Here is an 18,376-nt window from a genome sequence, read left to right on the forward strand (position 1 = left end):
CCTTATGTGGATGGAGGGAAAATAAATGCTCTGAAAAGCATGTGAGGAGACATTGAGATTAGATCAATAAGCACTTTTTTTCAAAGTTTAGATCAAAATGTATATGATGTTTATTGAGGTATGGGGTGGTGGGCCTAGTGGTTAAAGCGTTCGCTCATCATGCTGAAGATCCGGGTTCAGTTCCCCACATGGGTACAATGTGTGAAGCCTATTTCTGGTGTCCCCCGCCGTGATATTGCTTGAATATTGCTAAAAGTGGCGTAAAACCCAACTCACTCACTCACTTATTTAGTTATGCCAGGGCTCAACTGCACAAAGAGGTCTTAGCGCTGAGACTTCATGCTATACCTTAACATTGACTTAACATTGACAGTCCAGCATCAACATCGTTCTGTGCATGTGAGCTAGTGTCTCTTACCATGCCTACTGTCCCCATCATATATCAAATCAAATTCACCCTCATTCCACTCTCAACACCATCAGAGCTCTAACAGCCAATACTCATCCCCTTCTCAGCTCTAACAGCCAATACTCATCCCCTTCTCAGCTCTAACAGCCAATACTAATCTCCTTCCCAGCTCTAACAGCCAATACTCATCCCCTTCTCAGCTCTAACAGCCAATACTCATCCCCTTCTCAGCTCTAACAGCCAATACTAATCTCCTTCCCAGCTCTAACAGCCAATACTAATCTCCTTCTCAGCTCTAACAGCCAATACTCATCTCCTTCCCAGCTCTAACAGCCAATACTTACAACAGACAGCCCTTAATGTCTTTCTGTGGAAAGGCGCCAAAATGATTTAAACATGTTGAGTCAAGATTTGGTGTAAACAAAACATCACTTATCTTTAAAAAAACAAATGCCACCTACCAGCTGCTGGCAGAGTTCTTGATTATTTTCACTACATTTCCAATAGAATTGGTGGAGTCAATGCTGAATAAAAGTTTTAAATTCTTGTTCAGCTTTGTGCTTGATGAGCTTAAAGCAACATTTGAACAAGCTGCTGTTCTTCATGGACACATTAAGTTGGAGGACCCCTAAACTGCCAGAAAGATGCTGGGCCAGTGAATGAGTGTGATGATAGCCATGGCTCTCACCTGTGTTCCACTGCTGCAATGATGAAGCCCTGAGATGCAAGCTCGAGACACAGGGTGGTGTAGGTGGTCCGGTTTCCTCCCAAACCATGGGACAGTACGATCACTGGAAACTTCTTCCCATTCTGAAGCACCGGAGCCTGCCATAGTGCCGGAACATATACATCACCTGGGGAATGAGACACACATCAGAAACAGCATTCACATGGGTGTCATCAGAACTATATTCACATCGCCTGGCATCAGAACTATATTCACATCGCCTGGCATCTAGACTCACATTCACATCGCCTGAGATCAGAACTATATTCACATCGCCTGTCATCAGAACTAACATTCATATCACGTCATCAGAACTAATATTCATATAGGCTGTCATCAGAACAAACATTCATATCACGTCATCAGAACTGATATTTACAGTCTGTCATTAAGACTAACATTCACATTGTCTGTCATTAGAAATAATATTCAAATAGTCTGTCATTAGAACAAACATTCATATCACGTCATCAGAACTGATATTTACACAGTCTGTCATTAAGACTAACATTCACATCGCCTGTCATCAGAACTAACATTCACATCACGTCATCAGAACTAATATTCACATAGTCTGTCATCAGAACTAACATTCACATCACCTGTCATCAGAACTAACATTCACATAGTCTGTCATCAGAACTAACATTCACATCACCTGTCATCAGAACTAACATTCACATAGTCTGTCATCAGAACTAATATTCACATAGTCTGTCATTAAGACTAACATTCACATCCCCTGTCACACAAGGAAACACACACACAGCGTGATGGGTTTCCGGACAAAGCCCCATCACTGATCACCACCTGTTTCAACAGGTAACTGTGACATAACGTCCTGAAGTTCATACTCAGCCAGTAGCTGTCTTAAAGAGGTGACGACAAGATTCACAAGCAGGTGGTGTTGACCCTCACATTCCTCTGATGCATTGTGGGATTTCTCCCAAGATGTGAATGAAACTTAGCTTTGCCCCAGGCTCAGATAAAGCCTATTTCAAAATAGGGCAATGAGTTTGTCTTGATGCACATCCCCCATACTCAAGAATGCCCTTATATCATGTCATATGGTGTGTATTCCAAAGACTCGTACAGGAATGTGTCTTTTTTCAAATGTGACGACAAGAAAAACTGCAAATAAACAACAAAATTCCACTCACCTCCTAACCAATTGAACAGCTTTCCAAATATTTTTGGATTTCTTCCCAGAAAGTACATGTAACCAATTCCATACTGGCGCCGAGGTATCCATAATGGCCACTGTCTATCTCGTTTCTGAAAGAAAAACAGGGAACCTTTCTTTAATAAAAAAACATATTGAATCGGATCGCAGAACGCGATGCATCCCTGCTACTTGACATGATTAAAAAAAACATCACTAGTTCCGCATCATAACAGACTTGGTGCAAAATTCATACCCTGTCTTAAACTTGGGAATAATTAAATTAGTGAATATTGGTTTTTTTGCCCCAGACAGCAAAATTCAAGCTACATAACAGCATGGTCAATAATGTGGTCTGAGCCAGTGGTTGATAGCATACAATGATACCATCACTCATTAAGACCAACCAATCCTCTTTCATGACAAGCCTGTATGTTTTGGGCCCAAGAATAAAGTGACCTACTCACATATGTTGCTTCTGTGTCTTGAGAATAACGGTAGATTATCACAACAAACTCTATATTTCAAGTACTGATTTATATATTACCATATCTTCTTGTGTATAAACACATTTTCTCCCAAAACACAGAGGGGCGTGCACATAATATACACATACAAAAATTATTTTTCCAGCAAGGGAAAGACATTATTGTGAATCATCATGTCTAGAATTCTCTTATCACAAAATTTTCATTTTCATTGACCAAGTTTGTTATCTTCTGTAAAAAATTGATCCCAAACCTCCAAATGGGTTGCGCATATACTCAAGTGTGCACTATACATAAAAAGATATGGTAAACTTGGCTTATTACAATAACTCTGTTTACTATGTTTATACACAAAATATAAACTTTCTCAACCCACTTTTCATCAAAAGTTTATACATGTAGTGTAGGATAAAGTTAATGATGTAAGATGGAAAACAGAAATATTATTGCAACTCCCAATTTATTTCAAAGCAATAAAACTGAACTAAGCGCAAAATTATCAAACACACTTATCCCCCAAAGCGCGAAATGTCAATAAATATGATAGAATGAGTATGAAGGACCATGGTAGAAATAAACACCCCAGCGCCTAGGGGCATGCTTCTGATAGGTCTCTTATTACATTTCCACATCATGCTCTCATAACTTTGTAATTGACAACTAAATTATTAATTACATCATATTAAGTCACTAAGCCCTGTGACATGGCCATAGTAATGTTGGCACCATATTGGGCTTGCTGTATTTGCTCCGCCTTATAATGAGGAGGGGTGGTATAAACTGTCATTCCGACCCAGCCACTTCCTGACAAGTAGCGGTGTGGTTCATTATGGATATGTAGAGCCGATATACCTAGAATATGATGTTCATAACGCCTGACAGACTCACAACTTGTGTCTTTCTTCAAAGGGTTATACAGCACAGATAATTGATCTGGATTTGAAAGTGGCGATAATTTCCCTTCGAAACAGCTCTTTGATCATAGATGTAACTTAGGGGGTTATATAATGAACGTCTACAAAGGTGGAAATACATGTGTTGTATATCAAGATACTTAACGCCTGACATGGAAATCAGAATCACTGGTATAGAATAGTTAAAAACAGCTGCTGCAGATGGGAGATTATCATGTTAATTGCATTATGTAATAGTATATTGACATTATTGGAATCCTAGAAATTTTATTTTTGTTTATAATAGTTCAATTCAAAATTATTTGAGCAGTCATTAATAAAACACTCATGATTCTCTCAGCAGTCATTGTATACACTGAATTATTATTTTTACATAAATTAATTTTTATTTTTATTTAAATTGATATTTATTTCGGAGTCGCTATTACAGAGTTGATCAGGCATGTTAATGTTAACCTTTTAAGGATCAAGAGCTTGGTACAATGAACTCCGACACACAGGTATCTTAGTGTAATGAAATCTACAAACTGATTGTGCAGCTAGAGGGGGGACGAGGCTCAACCAAATTGTCGATCAAAATGGCGAAAGTGGAGTGCACTTATTAAAACCACACACAAGTTAAATATGTTTTCAGCGATCAAGCCACAGTTGCCAAACTTAGTTCACATATTCATGAAACTAAAAATGTTTTGATAATAGTTACAGTGCTGTAATATATCCCCCTTCTACCTTGATGTTTCTGTAAAAAAATCCATAACATACATAAAATATATTAACTGCACGTAAATATTTGGTCTTGTAGGGCAGTTTATAAGAATTATTTGGGTCAGGGGGTGTTTATAGGAGCAGGTGGTTAATAGGGTAAATACGACATGTTTACCATAATCATGATTATCACGGAAAGACGTTGTCTAGGCCTACACTGTACATAGGAAACACTCAAGAACAGTCCCTCTTTAATTACATGACTGCTAATTAATCCCGAATAATCAACATGTGACCATAAAGGTTATGCAAATTATTATGAAATAAATAAATCAATATCACGCATGACATTGTGAATGCTAATTGTTGATTACTGATCAACTTGTAACTACTTTGGCTTAAATCATCCCTTTGACAACATCAATGTAAGTTAATGAAGGCAGAGCAAGCATGAGATCTCAGTCTCTGTTCCAAATGTCTCCCATTCAAAGGTTAATGTTCCGTCCCAGCGCCTAGCGACACGTCAACAGTACAAAGACGTTAATTAGTCACCTCGTTATCAGCTTCATTTGTTCACCTGGAGACTTCCACAGGTAGGGTTCACATCACTGAAGCTGGGTTCTACCAGAACATGCTTCTGTACGATATTCAATAGAAAATCAATGGACACAAGTACTCGGAAAGGAAAGTTTGCTGGAAGGGACCCTTCTGGCTCATAAGTACTTCCAAATTTCAAATTTGAAAGGGAAAAAAAGGAAATTTTAAAATCAAATTAAGATATTGAGACAATTCATTTGAGTGTTCATGTGCACCAGTGAAAGAAGGGCCATTTACAGTTATCTAATTTGCATACTTATATCATGGAGACCTGTGAAGATCCGGGGTAGAATAGGTCTTCAGCAACCCATGCTTGCCGTAAAAGGCAACTATGCTTGTCGTAAGAGGCGACTAACGGGATGGGGTGGTCAGGCTTGATGACTTTGTTGATGCATGTCATTGTATTCCAGTTGTGTAGATCGAAGCTCATGATATCAATCACTGGATTGTCTGGTCCAGACTCGATTATTTACAGACCGCCGTCATAAAGCTGGAATATTGCTGAGTGCGGTGTTAATTAACAAACAACAATCAATCAACTTATATCATGGGGTATGACTATCATGGTTTTGTGTCGGAGGCTTATGTAGGGTAAATGATTTAAAATATTTTATTTAACACTGCCAAATTTTGAATTGATAATATCATGTCTGGTCGAGACCAATAAAATTACAAACCGGCCGTCATATAACTGAAATATTGCAGAGTGCTGTGTTTAACAAACAAACAACTTGAAAAAATTAGTAAATAAACTATCCGAATCATCATACAATTTCCAATATACAACTGACAAAAATGAATCACTAGATTGTCTGGTCCAGACAAATACAATTACAGACCGCCATCATATAATCGTATAACTGTAATATTGCTGAGTGCTGCATTAAACAAACAACTTGAAAATAAGAGTAAATAAACTACACAAATCATCATTTAATTTTTTATATACAACTGACAAAAATGAATTGCATCAGTGATACAAACTACATCCCTCTGAGTTCAACAACAACACTGTCTATTTACTTTGGACCATTTTCTTCTTTTCTTTTCACCCTGCATGGATTTTACATTATAACCAAACATGTGCAACCAATAAAATTCTTTGTTATCATAACAACATTTGAGAACAAATTCAAGAATTTGAAGACTTCTAAGTGGCAAATGTTGCCCCCCACACCGGCACAATGCTTGTACTAACTCAAGATGAGAGCCAGTTGGGAAAGTCACGCTCACCGAGGCACCACACCCAGGCGTTACACAGAGCTGCTGAAATTAACACCCTTTCTGTTTTGTGGACTTTAAGCTGGGAGCACTAAATCACTGATTTGGTAGTAATTATCATTCAGTCAACTTAACAAAATATTTTCTTATCGTCCTAAATCTCATAAAACTATATTTACATGTTTGTTTACGTAATATGCACATGTCCTACAGTAAATGTGATAATAGTAAAAATCTGGTCAACTAGAGCATAGAACTCATTAGCAAAATTCAAATATTCGGGTAAATATTCGTGGATGAGAACACTCTATGAGGCGAAAGGTTTGGTCCATGATTATGCATGAATTTCGCTAAAATGTCCTGTGACTAGAGGCAACATACATCAACAACACTGATGGTTCATTAAACACAATCCAATAAACCTAGACATAATTTTGCATCATAACTTTACTTTTTAATCAGAGTCATCAAGCACTGCAGCTCACCTGGATAACAGAACATCTTTGTTGAAACCATTACTAACTGTACCAAATTTTATTACATTTGAAGTGGAAATGACCATAAACATGATAGATTCTTCAAGAGCCATGGCAGCCATATTGAAAATCAAATTTGAACCTCTTAAAGACATTCAGGTGTCAGCTTCACTGGTCCAGTGGGTACTCAGAAGACATTCACAGGAGATAAAACCAATGCCAGACAAGCAGACCACAACATAAGCATAAGCTCACCTGGCTGTTAGTCAGGTGAGCTAAAATCTGAAGAAATTAACAGAAACCAAATTTCGAAAAAAACAAAACTAGGTAACAAAATGCTGTTTTATCACACATGTATTTTACACTTTTTACACTTTTCACACAGTTTCACCTGTTTGTTCCATACAATAACTTTGTTACCAAGTTCCTCTTCAGAATTGTCAATGTGATTGTTAAAGTGATGTGATAAAAAAATATCTAAATCAGTATTCAAAACCATTCAAAAGCAAAGCTTTCCTTCTCTTTGTCTGGTAGATCTGTAACCAAGTGGTTAAAGTGTTGGCCTGTCATGGCGAAGACATGGGTTTGACTCCCAAAATGGTTACAAAGTGTGAATATCATTTCTCTCCCATCATCATATGGATGAAGTAACGCTAATCACATCCCCAAACTGGCATGTAACAATAATAAGCAGTAGTCTCATTATTATGACCAGCAAAAAATAGTCTTGTTTCTCCTTACTTTTAAAAACTAAAAGTGGACAGGGTCAGAAGGTAGATTTTATTATTTTATATCTTTGGTAACTTAATTCTGGCCATGCCACTCCAGCATGAGATGCAAAATACGGAATTCAATGCAAAAAAACAAAATTTGATTTTAAAAGATTATTTCTTAACAGTCAGAATACTGTGTCTGAGTGGTGTATCTATGTTATAACGGTGGCATGAACAGCGTCACTATTTAAAACATAGGGCAATGTGGGCAGAAAAACATGCATGGTCCAATATGGTCATAGTTTGATGGTTCTTTCTGAGGGAAAGCTAATTAATATTAAGGAAATCAGCTTTCAAGTTAGTCTTGTAAATTTTCATGTGTTTTATGCAAGTGACTGTTGTTTGTAGAACAATAATTGCTTAAAATCAGTTTTAAAATTCAGAGAACATAACCAAATGATGATAAATCATCCGACGTAGAAGAGATTAGTTAAAATGTTTTTTTAAAAGTTCATGCAAAAGCGTTGTTTGTATTTTGACAGGGATGCCCAAGGAGTGAGTGAGTGAGGCCGCTTTTAACAGTATTCCAGTTATATCACGGCGTGTCAGCTTAATGTGGAAGGAAAGCCCGAAGTGATGCAGGTCTCAGACGTTTACCACTTCGGGGAAACCAACAAGTACGGGTATGGTGCTGACAAATCTAGAAACATAATCGGGGCGAACCGGGATTCGAACCCACAATCATAGGTTTCTGGCGTGTCCAGGGGACGCAACTCTGCACAGCGAATCGCAGCGCCTCAGTCGACTGGGCCACCCGTGCCCCCAAGGAACTTTGTCCAGAATACAAGCGTGGATCTGCCAGATCTAGACTTCTACAGTAGTGAACTGTACACCAGTACAACAGATGTTAAATTGTCTTTAATAAATGAACTTTGTACATAAATTCTTTCTGTTACTTGTTAATATTTGGATATGAGAAACAATGAGATTTTTCTTTGGTATGACCCTTTTTTATTTATTTAGAGAGAAAGAGTGTCCCGATACATTTGACCTGGTCATTTATTCTTGTAGACCCTGCCTGATGTAATGACATCTGGATCTACTGGAGGTTGAAAATAGACATGGAACAAAAACATTATTAGTCCACTAGTCATTATAATGATACCATATAGCAAAACCATTGAATATGGTAACTTTCTACTAGTTCTTATGATGTCTTAGTGATGAGCAGTTTGAATAAGTTTCTAACGCTGAAACATTTTGGTTTGTTCCAATGCCCAAAGTTATTTCAAAATTATTCTGGCAAATAATACTTAAAGAAGGTGTAAAAGGGAATTGTGGTGATAATTGTACTCCCAGTATAACCTGACATGACAGGTAGAACAATATGTTTAATTATAAGTTCACATTTTGTCAATAACTAGATGTTGTGGGTAGGTTGTAGGCATGTTGTCATTTGGCCTGGGACAGGTTACTTGGGTACTCGGGTTGGGTGGGTCCTGATAAGCACCTGGGTACCCACAGGACTACCCTCACCCGTAGTCAGTCATGTGATATATTGTTTAATGACAAAAATTATCTTGAACTCTATGGTTACACTACATGTCACTAATGTTCACATTTCTTTCTGACTATGCAGCCATTCTTTCTGAATTTCATATGTTTGACTAAAGATAAAACTTCAGTCAACTTCAGTGTATGCATGACCAGATCGATTTACATGTGTATATAAATACATTTTGCCAGGGCTAGTCACAAATTATAGACAATCGGACAATTTGTTCTTGAGGCCTACGGCAGGTACCCAGGTAGGGTAATAGGGGGATGGTTACCCGGGTAGTACATTTGGACTCGTCCCTGCCCTTGTTGTTACCAATGTTTGGAAGGAACATTGTCACTACATTGGGACCGCACTACAAGTTTATGTTGACTAAACAAAGTGAACCAACGCTGTAGCAACCACAAAATAACGTTCACACAACCTAAACTTGTTAGCTTGGAATTTGCAATTTTTGTCAGTAATGTAAGTAATATTCCTAATCAGCGTAATGGCTTGTTTTCACTTTATAAGTATTAGCACACATGCAACTATCTTCGTTATTAATCATCGCGATATTTCATAATTCTATTTCAAGTGGCGCGGGCTTTAGAAACGTTTGATAACGTTTGTAACTTTGCGGTCAAATCCAATTTTCAAGTGTTTATGTTCTCTTGCCCGGCAATTTAGATGTTTAAGCAAAACTATTTTAATACACGTCCAGCCGCATACCACACCCGCGTGTGTCGGTACCAATCACATACGCATATATATCGGAAGCGGGGCGTTATCAGACAAGTATATTTTCCCACCAAGTTGCCTGATCTCTGAGAGTTGAAGGAGCTGCAAGCTTCGTCCGTCACGCATTGCTTGCACTTGTTAAACTCAAGACATTCCCTTCATATACCAATAAAATTATTCGAATAGATGGTCCCCGTTGCCATAAACCCGCACCGTATCGTTTTTCCTGACGGGCTTATTCTAAACCCGTCGGTAAAGACAGCTGACTGCAGTCTAACGGGGGTCTATAAAACGTATACCACAGCTCCCCGTTTTAACGCGAATTGCGTACGCTGTGATTTTGATTATTATCTAAATATCTGCGGATTAAAAAGGGTGGGTGAATCAAAATTACTTACGTATATGTCAGTGTCGTTTGTTGGGTAAAATAACCTAAAGAATGATCCATTTTCAGTGTGGCCACACATAAGATCAACAGTCCCGACAGTGTATGGACCTTTTCCAGGAGGCAAGTGCCGACGAACTTTTCTTTTGCCGTTTCGTTCCATTCCATGTGAGGATTTCCCCTCCATATCTGACCATTGACGAGGTGAGAATGGTGAATCCCTCTCACCTTGCCTGACAAGTCGCCTCCGTCGTCCACGCCGCACACACGGGAACTGTCTCGTTACTCCCCTGGCCAAAACACAACACTGTTTCCAAAGTCGCTCAACTCTGACCTACCGTGCGGGGGCGGCCTTCACATTCCGGAGTCGACAACCTTCACCTTGAATGGAAAGTACAGCGATTAACCTCTGTAACCTGAATTGACCCATACGGAGAGAGCCTCGAGACGTATTTCGTGATATTGCGACATCGTTATTTGATTATTGCCGAGTGTGAAGTAATAAGATCGATTGAAAGGAAATCGGACTAGAAATGCTAATCATGGATCAAGAAATCGTTCACACAGCCAGCAGGGAAATGCTTTTTAAAGCTGAAGTCGATAAAATGTAATAGCTTTATAGGGGCTAAAAGTAACATATGAGCTCTCGATCGAGGACACAAACATATTATTTATTTAACCAAATAATTAAATATTTGGTTATTGGTCGTAGCATTCAGAATTGCAGACAGATCACCTGACGACGTGTCAAAAATCATTTTAAAGCTGAAATTAACTATCGTCAGTTTTTTTTATAGTTTTGCATTCACGTTAATAGTTGATTGTTTTTATTCGTAGCTGTTTGTTGTAAAATGTCATCGGAAAGAAAGTTTTAACAAATTATGAGCGAATGAAACTTCTTTGAAGCTTTTACAAATGTTTTCCAATTCTAGATTTCATTTTGTGTCCATTATTTTAGGGAATCTGTATAAGTTATGTGGAATCTCTGATTACACCACAAGTAATCCAGGATAAGTTGAATAAACTCACATAACGCGTTTGAGTCAAGTAAGCCGTGTACACATATGGGCAAACACACCTGGGTGTTTCAGCTGAAGTGGGAGAACACATGTTGTGCACGTGCAGATCGTGACGATGACATTAACTACGCTCCCGTCGACACACGTGCTGCTCATAAGGCTATAAATATCGGTCACCATAAGAAATCGTTGTTAGCCGAGACCGGACACGCGGATATCTATCCCACTACTTGCCGCGGACCACCCGTTACCCCTTTCTTCACAATGGTACACGTCAGAGGGCGGACTTCATACATCGTCATACGGTGTTAATTGTCAGGTCACAATTTAACTTATCCTAGTGATATTGCAGGGAAGCGTCAACCGATATCCGTCTACAACCTCAGCTACAAATACAATACTTTTTAATACTTTCTTAAAAAGTTTGTTCACCCTATAGGTATTTAGGTAGTGCAACAAGTGTTGCAGTACCATATATGCAGTTGTCTTATTTACTCATTGATGAAACCAATTTGTCAGCAGTAAGTCGATTTATTCATAAACGAGGATGTCGACCCCCCTTTGTTACGCAGGATTCTGGGGGCTATTTAAGAGGGTTTTTCGGAACTCGGCAGTGCGGTACGCGGGACGCAAATGGAATCGTATTTGGTACGTAGATTCAACATTAATATTTATTTTAAAAAATGGTATACCTAAACATTACAAAAGTGATCGATTCAAAACGAAATCGGATTTCTTCGATAAATCTGTAAGAATATCAGCATAAGACAGTTTGATTCCATGGACGCGCTCGATTGGACGACCCGATTTAAAAGCGCTGATCGCTAATCCCTCATCGCTCTGATGATCTGCAAGACTAATTAATCTCGTTTAAGTTTACGTGACACCAAACATGACAATAATCCTCGGGTACAAGGCACGGAGAGCTTTAATCCCACTGGTAGGGACGGGGTAGGAAGGTGTTTGGAACGACATCTCTGCTCCTGTATGTGTGTTCCGAATATAGACTAAACTTACGTAGGTACAAGAACAGTTTATGTCCATAAAGACACCATGAAGCTGTTCAGAGTTGTGTCCCTTAACTTGCCAAGGCGTGTGGGTATTAAATCCCTTGATTCGCTTGAGAGCTTGGGTTTGTAACCACATGGTATTAACGGGATCCACTGCATATTTGAAATTAACTTTATGCACTGGTGCCGCAAAAGCTCGGCACAAGCAGACTCTGTGTAATATGACATTTTACTTATTCTGACAAAATGTTTTTATCATAAAAAAAAATGATCTTTGTAATCCGACATCAACAGAAGAAAAACCTTCAGTAAACAAACGATTTTGTTCGTATTTTTTGTATCCTTAAGCGACAATGTTTACATTAAGATTAGTGCTTGTATTTAGTATTTTTTAATTCATTCATTGATTCACTTTATCTAGTACTTGTAGGCCACGAGACTTTTCGTACAAAGGAAATACAATTTAGTATTTAGTATATAACCTAATGCTTACGACCCGGGTCGTCTAACTGTCAGAGCTTCACTATGCCTGGGTATCTAACCATGCATGAGTGGTTTCTCCGCGGCTCAGTGTATTCACTGACACGTATAATCTGTTTGGGAGGGACTATCTATGGACATAGGGGTGTATGGGTTGGGACAGCTTAAAATAGTGCTACACTATAGAGGTTAACAACACTGTATTTATTAAAGTATTTAGGAATTGGGTTAGAGAAATTAAAGGGATTTTTTCAATTAAGAAATGTAAGTGAACTGAGCTAGTTTGACAATATGGACATTAATAGTAGATAAGAGAATCAAACACCTAGTGATGGGATAAGATTAAAAACAGTTTTTTTACAATTAACAACTGTAAGTGAATTAATTACCTAAATGCACGGAGAAGTATAGTTGGCGAACAGAGAAGCAAAGCTAAGATTCGGAGTGGAGTTTGGATAAACGCACTTGTTTTGAATATATGTGAAGTTTATATAATTCCTTAAACACCAATTTCAGTATAAAACCACGTCTCTACAGTCATCCAACGCTCGTTATGCAATAGTACAGTTATCTTCCTTTCCTAATCTTCATGGTGGTAGATGTGTGTATCATGCAGGCTACAAGTACTCTATGAACAGAGAGAAGAACGGCTGTGTGTACTGGAGGTGTGTATCATGCAGGTTACAAGTACTCTATGAACAGAGAGAAGAACGGCTGTGTGTGCTGGAGGTGTGTATCATGCAGGCTACAAGTACTCTATGAACAGAGAGAAGAACGGCTGTGTGTGCTGGAGGTGTGTATCATGCAGGCTACAAGTACTCTATGAACAGAGAGAAGAACGGCTGTGTGTGCTGGAGGTGTGTATCATGCAGGCTACAAGTACTCTATGAACAGAGAGAAGAACGGCTGTGTGTGCTGGAGGTGTGTATCATGCAGGCTACAAGTACTCTATGAACAGAGAGAAGAACGGCTGTGTGTGCTGGAGGTGTGTATCATGCAGGCTACAAGTACTCTATGAACAGAGAGAAGAACGGCTGTGTGTGCTGGAGGTGTGTATCATGCAGGCTACAAGTACTCTATGAACAGAGAGAAGAACGGCTGTGTGTACTGGAGGTGTGTATCATGCAGGCTACAAGTACTCTATGGACAGAGAGAAGAACGGCTGTGTGTACTGGAGGTGTGTATCATGCAGGCTATAAGTAGTCTGTGAACACAGAGAAGAACGGCTGTGTGTACTGGAGGTGTGTAACATGCAGGCTACATGTACTCTATGGACAGAGAGAAGAACGGCTGTGTGTGCTGGAGGTGTGTATCATGCAGGCTACAAGTACTCTATGGACAGAGAGAAGAACGGCTGTGTGTACTGGAGGTGCACAGATGGAACAAGCAAACGGATACTATACAGACTATGAATGATTTGCTTGTAAAACTTGGTCCAACTCCACGACAAAGGGAATGACAAGCGGATCCTCATTTTCGTCACTCATCCCTGACTATACCTGGGTTGTCTAATAGCTACTGTTTTCCCGTTTTCAAAAATTAGACGAAACGAGTTGATATCAACCTTCTAAACACTCAGTTAACGCTTAACAAGGATTAATCTCTGCATGAATCAATTAACTTTTCATACTTGGTGCAACACGTGGGTTAATCCTTAATTGTTCCTTAATTGATAGGCTGGATTACAGCCTGAGTGAGTGAGTGAGTGAATCACCGAGGTGCATTCAGTCATGTCATTAATCCCACATACACGAACATTTACAGAAAATACATCAACACAATCATGCATCTTTTGGAACATACGTGATATATTGCAGTTTTGTTAACTTCGGCAAGATTGTTACGTCATTGCTATTCATTATTTAGTTCAGTTGTCACTAATCCCACATACACGAACATTTACAGAAAATACATCCACACATTCATGCATGTTTTGGAAGATACGTGATATATTGCAGTTTTGTCAACTTCCGCAAGATTGTTACGTCATTTCTATTCATTATTTAGTTCAGTTTTTACATAACTGTTTTCAGAGTTTTGCAATTAAGTGGGGGTAAACGCTCACAGTCACATTTAAAGATCATGAGCCACTGGAATGCGTTACGAGATCAAGTTAATAAAATACCTATTATCTACACTGATGAAATGAAGCAGTAGTAAACATAAAATAATTAATATTTAGAGTTTTCATGATAAATTCCATATAAATCTTACTGTTTAATAACATCAGCAAGAACATTTTTTCAGCTAAAACATTCACATAGGCAGTAAAGCTACTTCAATAATCAAGGTGACATTGCAGGTACCTACATGTATACGGCGATATATGAACTATTAGTATTTCACTGGACTCGTGAAGAGCCGGGGTAGAATAGGTCTTCAGCAACCCATGCTTGCCGTAAAAGGCGACTATGATTGTGGTAAGAGGCGACTAACAGGATTGGGTGGTCAGGCTCGCTGGCTTGGTTGATGCATGTCATCGATCCCAACTGCATGGATCGATGCTCATGATGTCAATCAATCACTGGATTGTCTGGTTCATACTCGATTATTTACAGACCGCAGTCATACAGCTTGAATAGTGTTGAGTGCGGCGTTAAACAACAACAACAACAATAACAACAACAATAACAACAACAACAGAACTCATTGTATATTGATCCTGCTGATATCGATAACCATGCATGCCATGATCTGCTTCATCGGACATTTTCAATGTATTTGTTCAAATAATGGAAATTATAACAGAGCTCCAGATAAGCTGCGTATTTGCGTAAAATACGCATAAAAAATGCAGAAATACGCAGTTAAATAAAATCCAAACGTATCAAATACGCAACGAACATTACAGATTCGCTACAAAAATAAAACTTGTGCGTATCATCAAAATATTGTGAAGTAACCCTGCGTATTCGATAAGCAAATCAGCGTCTTATTTTGAAATTACAAACGGACATTCCGTCAACCTTACCAAACTCCATGATGACAGTAACATCATGATCATTTGCCATCACACTTTCTTGTGGAAGTATCGTAGTAATTTTGAGTCCTATAAAGATCTCGAACCCACACGACACCAGTTAGCAGGGACTAGATGAATAGTTTTTTTTAATATTTAACTTAAATACCCACATGTGTAAAAACTAGTGGGTAACAGAAATTTGAATACCCAGATAGAATTACTGATACCCAAAGATTTTAAAATGCATGGGTAAAATACCCACAGCACCAAAAGCTTATCTGAGCTCTGAAATACGTATAGTTATGTGCATTTTTGCTATAATACATTTAGGAGATAAATATTTCGTTTTGTAAGATTTGCGTGATGTTATGCTGAATGGATGTACGGAAATTTCATTTGAACACGACGCCGTAAGGCGGAGTGTTCAAATGAAAAATTTCCGTACATCCATTCAGCATAACATCACGCAAATCTTACAAAACGAAATATTTATCTCCTAATTGTAACATGAACGTTAATTAAATCGATATTTAGGAGGAACTAATTTACTGAGCGCATGACACAACAAAACTGTCGTTAGTAATACGTCTCCTCGTGCTCACCTTCGAAAAGATGCATGATATGGGGTGCCGCGAAACCGATCAATGGTTTCGAGGTACTCCAATAATGAGGGTCCATTTTACGAAAGGGGTGGTCACATGTTCAAGCTCATTTCTCAGGAAATAAACAAACAACAGGAAATATCACAAATTCAATTCTTTATCACAGTTCCTCATCTTACTTGTAATTTGTAGTTATGCGTAACTATGAAATACAAATAATCAAAATTAGAAAAGACGTACATACTGTTTGGCCCCTGTACAAGATAGTGTCAACTCGTCTGAAACTGAGGTGGTGACAAGAGACGTCAAACGTGCGAAATTTCAGACATGCAGCTTAGCTGGGATTGAAAAAGTTGTTTACTGTTACAGTGGAATAACATATGTGAGAGGCCGTGGAAATTAGCAGAAGAATTAACCTGGAAATTACTCACGGGAGCAGTGGACAGTGGCAGGATATTTGTATCTATGACAGGTACCAAATTACGTTCGTTAGCGAGCTGCTCCTGTCTCTGAAAAATGTTCGAATAATGTCGTTTTTGAGACGAGCACGAGTCAATGGAATACGACTTCAACGATTCATCGGATTTGTGGCCGGTAATTCTGCAAATCTCGCGATTCAATACCTGCGTTTGAGAGTAAAGTGACGGCAGTTTGCAGTGTGAAATTCCCGGTCTTGGATAATGTTTATGCTGCGCTCAAATGGCGGCCCCCTGATGTGCCTGTGTATGGCAGCACGCAACCCAACAAAACTCGATTTTGAGTAAAGTTCTCCCTCAGCATTTCTGACTTCGGCATAAAAGAACCTCAGTCTCTCATTCAGTTGAAAAGCAGGAAGCTCTTCGAACGTGGGTTCAAAACCTCGGAAACCAAGCCATTCTGGAAGTGAAAAGATTGCCGTGTTCAGGGTACAAATGTGACGGTAAGTGGGAGTATTTCGTTATTATTACGGTGTCGTGTTTAAATGAAATTTCCGTATATCCATTTAGTATAACATATCTCAAATCTTACAAAACGAAATATTTAATTTATTTTAAGATTTTGGTCAATCTCGTTATATTATTGCCAATTTTTGCGATGACACATTGGTCACGCTTTACATTGCTATTATGGCAATGGTGTAAGGGAGGTAACTCTCGTAGGAATTTTTTTTTATTTGTTTATGTATTCTTTTATGTTTCAATGGCTTACGTCGAAATATTTTAACTCCCAGTAGATTTGGAGAGGTTCCTATCCACGATGTCCTGTACTGCTTTTGTATCAAGGGACGCGAAGCGGTGACTGGACGCTTGAACTTTGGGCTCTACGGAAACGCTGGCTGTATTTCCTAGTTCGGGGGCCATCTCAGAACGGTTTTCAGCTTCAACAGCTTTTTGTGGGTTATAATAAGAACAAAATTAGGTGGATGTATGAAAGTCATTATTGAGTTGCAATAAATGTTTTTTACTCTGTTAAAAATTGATTTTGTTTTGTTTTTTCCTTTGGCCAAGCCCAAGAAAATTACATTATTTATGATTATGATTTTGTAATTAATGGAAAAAGGTAAATTTCATTTACCTTCAAATTCTTGTATTATCTCAGAAAATGTCTCGTCGCCCCATTCACTCAATATTTCATCGAAATCTCCGATGTGGAAGTCAGGGTAAATTTCCATCTGTTCCTCCATGTTGATGATTTCAAAAATAGTTCCATTAATTAATGTATACATACACGGTGATGAGACCCCAAAAATTCAGCGATGTTATGCTCATTCGACAACACTTTTTAACCAATCAGATCAGGGAACATACCTACATTTATGTTACAATTATTAATATACAGTTTCATTACTGACAATGCAACTTATATCATTAAATAATGAAACATTCATTTCTTTTCTAGTAAAAAAATAAAATAATATATAAATAAATATTTCCCTGTTGTGAAATTTTTAAGTAATAGTCTAATATATATTTCCCTAAATACTCCCCATGCAGGAATACATCACAGTAAACAACAAACCACAACCTTCGAAACAATACTACAAATGATTAAATTAAAGAGAACAACACTACAGATAGCCATGATTTATTAAGTACAAACCACTTGTAAAGAAATATTTCAATATCCGGCAGGAGCTGCGTTATCGCCGAGCGTGCACCGCCTCCCCCCGCTCACCCCCCGAATACCACACGTCACATCTGTCGCCAAGACTTCGATATTCAGATTCGATTTATCACCGGCTACAACTC

The 18,376-nt window shown here is 38.4% G+C and overlaps 1 protein-coding gene across 1 annotated transcript in view; it reads right to left on the reverse strand.

The window, feature by feature from the left end:
• LOC139472360 (platelet-activating factor acetylhydrolase-like) overlaps window positions 1–10,379 on the reverse strand; it is a 50,405-nt gene extending 40,026 nt beyond the window's left edge. The window contains exons 1-3 of the mRNA XM_071254831.1: window positions 10,089–10,379; window positions 2,297–2,411; window positions 1,098–1,263 (exon numbers count right to left, since the gene is read on the reverse strand). Of these exons, the coding sequence (XP_071110932.1) occupies window positions 1,098–1,263; window positions 2,297–2,411; window positions 10,089–10,262 (455 nt within the window). The 5' untranslated portion in view covers window positions 10,263–10,379. The remainder of the gene's footprint in view (window positions 1–1,097; window positions 1,264–2,296; window positions 2,412–10,088) is intronic.
• Window positions 10,380–18,376: the final 7,997 nt, after the last annotated feature.

This window comes from Haliotis cracherodii, unplaced genomic scaffold (genome assembly GCF_022045235.1).
Source record: "Haliotis cracherodii isolate W230 unplaced genomic scaffold, xgHalCrac1.p SCAF_1, whole genome shotgun sequence".
NCBI classification, from domain to species: Eukaryota; Metazoa; Mollusca; class Gastropoda; order Lepetellida; family Haliotidae; genus Haliotis; species Haliotis cracherodii.